The sequence below is a fragment of the Oryctolagus cuniculus genome, chromosome 8 (genome assembly GCF_051225735.1).
Source record: "Oryctolagus cuniculus isolate XC-2025 breed Fujian yellow rabbit chromosome 8, ASM5122573v1, whole genome shotgun sequence".
Lineage (NCBI taxonomy): Eukaryota > Metazoa > Chordata > Mammalia > Lagomorpha > Leporidae > Oryctolagus > Oryctolagus cuniculus.
In genome coordinates, this window is record NC_142874.1 from 109,245,611 (window position 1) to 109,256,629 (window position 11,019).

Sequence of the window (11,019 nt, forward strand, 5' to 3'; positions counted from 1 at the left end):
CAGCAGGGCTGCTACCCAGCTCACTGCCTCCTCTAAGCTAATCGAACTCGCGGGGATGACTGAGGAGCTATCTTGGATATATGGAAATGAGGTCTTCCCGAAGTCCCCCAGGGACTTCCTGGTAAAGGAAAAAACGATCAGGAAAAAATTAGACAACACAGGCATCAGAAGCAGTCCTCTGGACAAGTCTCTCCAGGAAGCGCTGTGAGTGGGGCTGCACTTAGCTTTCTGATGGAGAAGAATGAGAGATGTGACCCCACTCTTTCACAAAAAGTAAATAAATAAATAAATAAATAAATAATAAAATAAATAATAAGTAAGCAACAGCTATTTCACTCAAGAAACCGATATAACATTTTTGTGGTCTTTTATTATTTGAGATCTCTGATGAGATCAAATGATCTGTACCCTTTCACTCAAGGCAACAGACGTCTTCAAACTGTTTTTAATTTGATTCATCCTTTGAAACAGAAAGTGCATTACATTTAACTGGTCTTGCAAAGGGGATTTTCTTCTCTTTACAAACCGAATTCCTTATATAAATTAATAAAGGTTAAAGATGCTAATATATCACTGTTATTAGCCTTTTAAAAAAAGAAAACAATTTACATATTCTATAGTATCTTATGATACAAAACACTTCAAATTCAATACAGCAACTAAGTGGATTTTTATGTTTCCGACCCAGAGCAGTTGTAACAATCCCCACCATCTACTTTAACACATATTTGTATCAGAAAGGAGTTAAATTAAATACAAGCTATTGTAGCCCCTCCCTCCCCCAATACTTTCTTTAAATCACTAATAAATAGCAACAAACGACTGTGCAATTTCAGAGAGGGACGCAGGTGTGAGGCCCTCCCAGGTTCCCACGTCCTCTGCCTTACGTCCTGGGGCAGACCGAGGGGGCCGCAGGGAGCCGGGGAGGCTCCGCAAACCCCAAACCGGGAAGAGGGGCGGGAGGAGGAAGTGCGGAAGGGGGCAGGGGGCGGTGACATATTTTTCTACGCGTCTCCAATTAAGACTCAGATAAAAGGACAACGTCTGAACGGCTCTTAGGAGGAGAAGGGGCTGAAGGAAGAAGGAGGTCCCACCTTTTTATACCAAATTCCAAAAAAAAAAAAACTTTTTTTTACATTTTAAATATTCACAATAAAGTAAGTTCTAGTCAGTGTGACTCACGATTTATTTACAAAGAGCCTTCAACAGGTGACCGTAGTCTGCGCGGCAGCAGAGCGGGGAGCGCGCGCCCGGGCCCCGCGCGCCGGGAGGCACCTGCTGCAGCTCCGAGCCGTGCCCCCGCCAGCGGAACTGCGGGGCCGAAGCCCAGGGGCCGGCGGGGACCCCGGCGCCGAGGCCGCTGGCCGCCAACGCGGACTCGGCCGGGGGACCCCAAGGGCGGGTCGGTGTCCGGCTTCGGGTTTCGGTTGGGTGTTGTACGCGGTGCACTGTTTCTGCCTTCGCCTCAACCCCGAGCCTCTCCACTCCCAGCCCCCGCCTCCCCAACTCCCAGGTTAAAAAAATAGATATGTACATCTCAGAAAATAGCTGGGGGCCGGCCGCGGGGCCGGGCCCCGGGCGCGGCGGGCGCTCAGGACGAGCCCTCGGTCTCGGCCGCGTGCAGCAGGAGGCCGCCGCCGCCGGCGCTGCCGCCACCGGACTTGTGCTTCTTCAGCAACTGCGTGATCTTCTCGTCGTCCGAGTTGGGGTCTAGGGGCTTGTTGTAGTCGTCGTCCTCCTCCTCGTTCTCCGAGGCCCCCTTGAGCCGCTCGGTCTCCGAGTCCTGCTTCTTCTTGGCGGTGGCCATCTCGGCCGCGTGCTTCTTCCTCCACTTGGTCCGGCGGTTCTGGAACCAGACCTGGGGGCGGGAGGGAGTGAGACCGCGCCGCCACGCCTCCTCCCGCGCACGCCGCCCGGGCCCGCGCCGGCTTCCCCTCGGCTGCCCTGCAGCACCGCCCGGCTCCCGGCCGTTGCCATAGCGATGGAAACACACGCGGAGTGGGGTCGTGGGCGAGCGAGTTCTCCAAACAGTGAAAACGCAGCTTGGAGACTTAAAATGAGTTTCTCTCCCCCCCCCCCCCAAAAAAAACGAGTTTGCTTGGCTGCTTCCTAGTCTGAAGCAGAAAACGGATTCGTAAAGCTTTCCCCTGGTGACTGATTTTTCACTCCTTATTTGCCTTCCTGGACGACGGGATCTCAAACAACCCTTGCTTCTCGGTGTGGTGTGTGGGCGAAGGCACAGCGCTCGCCCGCCAGCAACTCCGCGCTCCCTTTCCCTTTCCCACATTGGTCTGTTCGCCTACCTCAGGCCTCAACTGTGCGCAAAAATGGCAGAGAAACAACCACCCCGTCTGCACTTCCAATGCGGAAAGTTTAAAAACTCTGCTAGGATGCAAATCTCAAATCACTCGCAGTAACTGACATAAATATATGAAAAATGATGACTGTCAAAATCATCCTGGGAGTTCGGTCCTTTCTCTCCCTGCCTCCCTCTGTGAGTGTAGGATGTCCATAAAATTCAAAGTACAGTGAAAGCTAGAATTATCATCAGTTACTTTTAAAAAGTGAAAGTTTGCCAAGTATAGTTTTCCAATATTAGCATGCCTATTCTTTCCAAAATTATTTTAACATTGTTCCTGCCCAAGACATTCATTTTACGTACACATATTCAAGCCTATTCATGATTTTTTGACAACTTGAGATACATATTTTAACTTTAAGCATCGATAATAAGCAATCCATTTCTCAAGGATATTGAATTACCCTCTCTTGATGGTTCTTATCTGTTATGTATTCTATCTAGGGAATCAGAATAGTTAAGAAACTGATTTTGATTTTCTTTACACAGCTGTAATAATTCACCTGTAGCCAGGCAGACATATTTATGACAAATGCAGCCCTTCAGATTACTGTGATTGGCTCTGTACCCACCCACTGCAAAAATAATTTTAACCCTGATGGTATTCTAATGGCCATGTACAGAATCACTACTGAAATCTATTTTATGATGCTTGTCCAGGGGAAAACAGGCTGCAGTCAGCAGACCCAGTTACACTATTCCTACTTAAGAAGCAACAGTATAACTAATGAAAACAGACTTGTACCCCAAAGAAACAAATGTTAACTGGAGGAGGGGAAGGTGAACTGAAAATATAGGAAGTCATCATGCAAATGAATTTGCCCGGCTGGCTCAATCCCTTTATTTTTCAGGGAAAGAGTTCTAAAATTTGACTCCTTAGGAGTGTAGTGTGCAACTCAACTAGAAACAAAGTGACATTTTAATTATAAATTGTCTGAGACAGGGCATTTTAAATACGTTGATAAGCATATTTTAAACAGAATCGAATCCTATTATACAGTAATGATGTCATCAATTCATTTGGAAAATTACTATTACAAAATAATTGCCTTCATCTAGGCTGCAGCAGGCTTATCTGAGGGAATTGATAAAAAAAAATCTGCAAGTTAATACTAATATAGAAGCATTACAATGCTGATTTACATTAGGAGAGAATGTAACCGGTGGTGGCCCAAGCGTCAAACAAAAGCTTCAGAATCTTTATAAACGAAATAAATAGAAGCTATCTAACTGGTCCGATCAGGTCCCCGGGCTGATATTTCAGTAACGCTTTGATTCTCCAATAATGGCGAGTTCCCCTAGCACAGGCTGCTATCTAGATTAACCTAATTTCAAAGGCGGGGGCTGGATTCCTTTTGTTCAGCAACAGTTTGCCCGCCCGCAAGACCCCAGCGTCTTTGTAAGAGCCCACCCCCCTTCGCGGCCATCAACTTCTCCCCAGGCTCCTCCGAATCGCACCCCGCACCCCTCCCCCGCCGCCGGCAGTGTGTGCGTGTGTGTGTGTGTGTCTGTGTGTGTCTGTGTGTGTGTCTGTGTCCGTGCGCTCCCGGCCCATCGCCTCCAGGTGTGCCCCACTCACCTTGACCTGACTCTCGGTCATCCCCAGCGAATAGGCCAAGCGAGCTCTCTCGGGGCCCGCCAAGTATTTCGTTTGTTCGAAAGTCTTCTCCAGGGCGAAGATCTGCTGACCAGAGAACGTGGGCCTCGTGTGTTTTCTCTTCCCGTCTTTGTCCAGCAAAATGGACCCTTGATCTACCGATAAAGAGCGAGGGAGGGAAGAGGTGGGTACAATGGTTGATTACAAGTGGCTCCACTGGGGCTCTGGGGTAGCGGTGAGCGGAACGAAACTCCCCAAAGCCTTGTTTCGCTGGCAAAGAGAGCTTTCGTCCGTGGCGGGCACCACTAGAGACGAGGCGCTTCCAGGCCCACGGCGCGGCTCCCTTTGCCTTTCCACGCCGTGCGCACCTGTTTTCAAAAAAAACCAGGTGTGTGCGGAGCAGCGGCGAATGCCTTCTGCCCGGCATCACCGAGGTTGCCGTCCAGGGATCCTACGGCTAAAGTTTGTGGGAGCCGAGTGGTGAGGTCCCATGCAATCAAGGGGTGTCGGGGAAAGGCCACCCCCGCTTTCCTCTGATCCGGTCGGTGCCCGCTCGCCCCGGGGCCTTTGCAGGAGGACAACTATTTTTGGTTTTGTTTTTATTTTTTTCCCCGTTTTTTTTTTTTCCTTTGAACGCTTCCTTAACCTGTGTCCGGGCAACAAAGGGCTCCTTGTCTATTCGCTCAAGGGAGTGAAATCGCCCCCAAGTGTAACGCCCCTGCGGCCGCGGGGGAGAGGGAGGGGGCGCAGCCTTTGTTGGTGGCCCCTGCGTGGCCATCGGAATGGTTACAATAGCGTTTCCCCGACACCCCGAAGCCGGGACTCCCGCAATGGCCCGCACTTGCTGGTGCTCACCCATGCGACAGAGCCCCCACCCCGGGCTTAGAAACTTCGGGGAATAGAACAAGGCGAGAAAAGGCCACCCCGGGGTTGGGCCCTGACCGCCACCTGGAAGGCGCGTGGCCTCCTCGGCGCGGCTGGGAAAACTAGCGGGATCTGGGGGCGACTGGGTCACCCCGAGCAAGGTCTCGCGGATGTCACGTCGGTCCGCGTCCTTTCTCCTGGTCCTCCCCAGGCCCTTTTAAGTTTTAGGGCGTTGAACGCCCCACGATGGCCCTCAGTGTGCGCCGACCCAAAGCGTTCCAGCCCCCGGGTCCCGGGGGGTGCGAAAGCGCAGCTCCCGGCCCGGCGGCGAGGAGCGGCCCGCAGTGCCTCCGCGCTCGCTCTGCTTTGGAACGGCCGGCCGGTCCCCAAGGGGCTCATTGAGGCCGAGGGAGCTGGGGGGACGTAGGACGGTGAGGCCCAGGAGGTGAGCTGGGGTCAGCCCCGGCACACGCAAATACACCTCGCTCTGTGCGGGGCAGGGCTAGTGGCTTTGGGTCCTCACTGGTTCGCAGCAGGCGGCGGGTGAAGCTGGTGACCGCGCCGTGGGGACCCAGTTGGCTCTCAGGAGCGGGAAAAACTGGGATGTAAGTAGGCAGGGGTGGGAGGGCCTCTCCTCCCTTCCCTCTCTCTCTACCCCAGGCCAGGCCAGCGGCACCGGCCTGGCCGTTTGGGCAGCAGCCCCTGCCTCAGACGAGACACACGTCCCGCACTGCGTTGTGTTCCACACGGACACACGCACAGTGGCACAACCAAGGCACGCCCAAGCCTTGGGGACAGAGGTGCGCTTGGACGAGCTCAGGGAAATGAGCACCTCGCGAGGCGTCCCGGCTCAGCCACAGCTCAGCCTTAACGGTGCGATTCCGGCGCTGCCAGACTACCAGGGCAGTCAGGAACGAGCTGGCCGACTGCTTTGCACACCAGGGGTGGTGACCCGGGCACTGGGCGCAGAGCAGGCGGGCGGCGATCGTACTCACGAGGGCTGCAGGCCAGGCGCGCGTCCCTCCAGGGTGGGCTCTGCATCACTCCGGGCCAGAAGATGGGCGTCCGGCCGGGCAGCTCGGCCAGCGGCTTGGGGTAGCGGCCCACGGCGGCCACGGCCGCGGCGCTGGGACTGAAATAGAGGCCGGGCGGCGGCGGTGGCGGGCTCAGGCTGCTGAAGCGGGGCAGGCCGGCCAGCAGCCCCGCCGGGGAGGAGGCGGCGGCGGCGGCGGCCGCAGCCGCGGCCGCGGCGGCGGAGGCAGAAGAGGCAGAGGCGGACGAGGCGGAGGAGGAGGAGGAACCCGAGGGCGAGGCGGAGGGCAGCGCGGCCCCAGAGGCCACCGGCATGGAGGGCCGGCTCAGGATGTCGTTGATGCCGTGAGGGGTGGCGGCCGACAGCTGCTGCGGGGGGCTGCCCAGGGACGAGAGCCCCCCGGCGGCCGGGGGCTTCAGGCCCCCGGGGTTGTGAGTGCCCAAGGGCGGGGAGGGCGACGAGGAGGACGAGGACGACGACGAGGAGGAAGGGGGGCCGGCGGGCAGCGGGGGGTACGCGGCGGGGTACAGCGGGGTCTTCATCTCGGCCATGCTGTGCAGCGCGGCTAGGGGAGGGCTGCTGAGCAGGAATGCGCTCTGCCGGGTGCCCTCCATCGCCCCTACAGCTAACATCCCACGGCCAGGCTCGAGCCCGCAGCCACGCAGCGAGGGCGCCGGCCGGTGGCCCCAGCGGGGCTCAGGGGACTGGTAGTGCCCCGCGCGCGCGCTAGCGAGGAGCGGCGGAGCGCCCCGGGGAGGCGACTGCCCACCGGGCGGGGGCGCCGCCGCCGAGAGGGGCTCCGAGCTGCGCCACTGGCGAGGATGGGGTTTGCGGCCCCGGGCTGCTGCTGTCCTTGGGCTCCGGGATCCCTGGTCCAACCCTGGCTCTTCGCTGCCCCTCCTCACTTGTCTTCTGTCGGCTCAGGGCGCGCTGCTTCGCATCTTCTCCTCCCACGGAAAGGCGACCGAGTCAAACCCAGACCGGCCCCCGGGACTTTGTAACAAAGTTAGGCGCCGCGGGATCCCCGCGCCGGCAGCCGGCTCGCCCTCCTCGGGCCCGGAGGCGCTGCCCCTCGGCCGCGAGGCTCAGCCGGCGCACTCGGCCTCGGCAAGCGCGCGAGCGCGGACGGAGCGCGTCTAGCCCAGGAGGACCTCGCCTGCCTGCGCTTGGGCTGCTCCGCCGCCGCCGTCCCGGGCTGCGGCGACACTAGGGGCCGAACCGCCGGCCCCCGCTTTCCCGAATCCGGGCGCGGGCCCGCCTTCCCCTCCGGGCCACCGGGCCCTCGAGTTGCGGTATTGGAAAGAGAGAGGGGAATGAGGGGGTAAAAAAAAAAAAAAGCGCGGAAAACAAAGGCTGCGTGCGGAAAGGCGACCGGGTGGGCTCGGGCTGCGCTCGCCGGTCCTCTCCTGCGAACGGGCCCGGCGCCCCGCCCCACCCCCAGCGCCCGCGCCTCCTCACTCCCGGCGGTGGACTCCGCTCGCTGACATTTTTCTCCGCGCCTTCCCCGGCCTCGCTCCTCCGAGTCCTGTCCGAGGGCCGAACTGAACCTCTCCGCGCCTCCGCCGCTCGCTCTCTCCTCTCCCCCTCCGGGCCTGACAGTTCGGATGAAGCTCTCAAAGGTAATAAAACATTTGCATCACTCTCTACCCCTCTTTAGCTGGGGGGACGGAGGGGAGGGGGCCTGGGGGGACAAAACGAGAACTTTGAGGGACGTCACTCCTCCGCGGTCGGGAGGGGCGGGGCCGGGGAGCAGGGCGCAGGCCGGGGGCGTAACCATCGCCTCCAATAGTTCGCGGCCTAGGGCCTCTCCCCGCCTTTGGGGCACGCCCACCAGGGAGCGCCGCACCCTCTGATTGGCTGAGGCGCGCGAGGCGTAGAGCCGCGCCCGCCTAAGCCCTGCCCCTTCCCGCCTCCGTTCCCCCCTCGGGGCGGGGCCTGGCGAGCGGCGCGGCTCCGCGGCTGGGCCGGCGGGCGCCTCAATTAATTGTGTTAAATAATACGGGGAAGGGGAGGGGGGGAGCAGAGACGGAGAGGGCATTACTTTTTAAAGAGAGGAATAATGAAAAAGCCGGTCCTTTTATGGAAAAGCAGTTCATAGTCTTCGCTCGCTTCTCTCTCGCCCGCTCGCGTCAGGCCACCCCCACCCCCGGTCCCCCCACTCCTGCTGCCGGCGCCTCACCTCGAACCGAGCCCCGGGCCCTGACGAAATGAAGCTAATGGAGCCGGCAGCCGGCGCGGCCCGGCCCGGCTCCCTCCTTTGAAGGGATTAATTACAGGCCATCTGGGCTCTCCTCGAATTGTGTAAATTAATTTGTTGCTGCTTAAGCCCGGAGATGCCCTTAATCCTCTCGTAGGCCGCAGGGCCGGCCCCTCGCATCTTTCCGCCGCGCCGCCGCCCCGCGCCGTTCTCGGTCCCGCGCTTCTGCCCTCGCCCCCGGGCGGGGATGGGGGGGGGGTCCCAGAGGTCTTCCTCAGAAGGCGGCTTGCCTCGGTTCGCCGGGAACGGGCTCCGCTTCTCGGGAGTGCCTCCCTCTCGTGTGACGTGCCCACAGCGAGTTCCCCTTCAGGCGTCCCCTGCGATGGGCACTCTGACAAAAACCACCAGCATTCAGGTGGGGCCGTGCAGGGCCGCGGCAGAGCCGGGGACGGACGCCCCCCGGGGCCGGAGGCGAACGCGGGTTCCCGTCGTTGCCCCTCAGACCCTGCCCGGCGGCTCCTCCAGTTCCCGGCGGGCCGAGGGAGGCGCACCCTGGACGGCTCCGGGAAGCCGGCTTGTCCCAGAAACGCACCTTTTTGGAGGGGCGGCGCTTTGGTTGAGACCATTTAGCGGAAAGCAGACCTAAATGCAACCGACGGCTCCAGAGCGAAACGGGAGCCGCAACCCCGAGGCGCGGACCGGGCTGAGAACGCCCGAGCCCTCCTGCGGGTTCGCTTGCGGGCTCACTCCCCTCCCGCAACTGTCCTTTGGCAAGCGCGGGCCTTTACGGGTGACCAGCTTTGAGGTGGAGACTGAGACTGGGGGATTGCCTGTGCTTTGCCACTTTTATTCACCTCTGAGACTCAAGCAGTGCCGCCAGGCCCCTCTCTTTCTTCCCCGCCCTTCTTCGTTGACTTCAACAGCGGGTTAAGCCGGGCACTCGGTAAACTTTAGAATCTGACCTGGGGGAAGGGAAAACCCTTCCGGGAGGAGCTGCGGGGACCTTCTTCTGGTATCTGTGCCCCAACGTCCTCTCGCCCCGGTTGGAGGCTTTGGAGGCTGCAGGAGGAGGGTGGCGGCCGCGGCTTGGCTCCGGCCCTGGACTGGGGTGGTCACTGTGCTTGGTTTCCTCACACAGAAAACTTCCTCTGGCCTTGGGACCCTGCCTGGCTGCGGTGACACAAACTGCCCGGGCCTCCAGCGACCTCCGCGCATCCTCCAGAGCCGTGCATGCTCTGGACAGCGGGGATCGGAGAGAGAAGGGAGCTAGGGATCCCCAAAAAGTCCAGTCTCAAAACAGTGGCCCCTTTGATATTCTGTGAATACTGTGACCCAGGAAAGAGTGGAACCTTTTTCTATTGTGAACCCAACGTCGGAACTTGAGAAGGTAGGGCGGAGGAAAAAAGAAATTGATTCGCTCCTAGCCCCATTTAACTGCATTGAGCGAGTGGTTCCCAGGGCTGGTGCAGAAATCTCCGTACTTAGTTTTCGTGCCTCATTTACACGGCAGGATTAAAATGGCAACGTTGTTCCTAATTATGGCATTAATACTTTTCTTGGGTCCGGGTACCTTGATCCCTGGGGGAGGATGAGGCCCGGGTGCCTGAATCCCGCGTAGGACGGCATGCGTTCCAGGCGCACCCCGCTCCGCGCCAGTTGGGAGACCGGTGCTTCCTGCCGGGTGCCGGCTGCCGTGGACCTGCTCCGTCTGTCCCCAGCTGGGAGCCAGGGGAACTGGGAAGCTTCTCGGAGGGAGTGGGCTGCGCCTCTCTGTCGAAGGGGGAGAGATGGCCCTGCTCTCCTTTCCAACTGCGGGGTTTAAACTGCCTTGAGCCGTGGACACGCTGATGTTGGAGCGGGTGCAGGAGGCCGTTTGCTGATCGGCCCGTGTTTGCACCCGGCATTCAAATGCCCCTTAAGAGTCAGAACTTGCTGCCCCTTGGGGGCCTCCTGGGGACCAGCATGCCCTCCTGCCCGAGACCTAATAAAGCATGACTTTTTCCGAGCATCCCGTCCCCCAGCTGAACGTGTGACACGTGGTTGCAAAGTCCTGGTGCATCCCTGCAAGGTATGTATCTATAGCAGAGGCTGTGCTTAAAAGCGAATGATTTGCATTTTAATTGGAAAATAAATGAAAGCTGTTTGGCAAGTTCTGAGGTTGCAAAAAAAAAGGGCTCAAAGAGTAGGGGATGGAATGAGGGGGGTGCCGGCTCCCTCGACTTTGAGCCTGGAAACACCCAGCATCTGTTTTCAGGTTGCTGTTCTGTGGCCTGCGCCATCCACTTGACCTCCCTACCCTTGGCCTCTACCCTGGCTCAGGAACGCCAAGCGCATTTTGATACTTGTATTTTAAGTTAAAGGAGCAGCCATTAAATCCGGGGCAACTCACGGAAGGAATGCAAATGAAAACTCAGCTAAATGCACTTACATTCCGCCGAGGGAGAGGGATGATAACAGCTCGGCCCTGAGTATATTAATGTCAAACATCGGAACACTGGCGTGTAGCAGAAAGTCACTTGCTTATCCTCGGCAAAAGGAGGGGTGGGAGGAATGAAGGGAATGATGTGTGTTTCAGGCCAGAAAACTCAAACATGTGGGCTGGCGCTGTCTGGAGGACTTCACCGGACTGGGCAAGTGGGGCCTGCTGGGGCCAAACCTGGAGCAAGGCCGGGTGGAGTGGGAGTGAATGTTAATAAAAGGCAAAAGCTGGCGGCCACCTGGAAACGCAGGGCCAAAAGGAAGACTGTCCCCGAGCTTGGACCAGCCCAGTCTGGGAGGAGAGCAGAGGAAGAGGGAGGGTGCCTTGGGCTCTCCTTGCTTCTGTGAAAGCTGCCGGGTGGGCAGGATTAGGACCTCAATGGAGGTTCTGCTGGCCAGCAATAAAAGAGCCAACTTTGGAAGGATGGAGCCAGGGAGCCACCAACAAATGCCAGGGGACGAAGCAACAGGCGTGGAAGGCTGAATCTCTT

At 58.4% G+C, this 11,019-nt stretch overlaps 1 protein-coding gene across 1 annotated transcript; it reads right to left on the bottom strand.

The window, feature by feature from the left end:
* Positions 1–436: 436 nt before the first annotated feature.
* On the bottom strand, positions 437–7,482 carry NKX6-1 (NK6 homeobox 1). Its single transcript, XM_002717044.6, has 3 exons — positions 5,816–7,482; positions 3,939–4,111; positions 437–1,858 (listed from the first exon to the last, which is right to left on the bottom strand). Exons 1-3 carry the CDS (start codon positions 6,483–6,485, stop codon positions 1,592–1,594), a joined length of 1,110 nt encoding a protein of 369 aa, XP_002717090.1. The 5' UTR covers positions 6,486–7,482; the 3' UTR covers positions 437–1,591.
* Between the last annotated feature and the right edge of the window lie 3,537 nt (positions 7,483–11,019).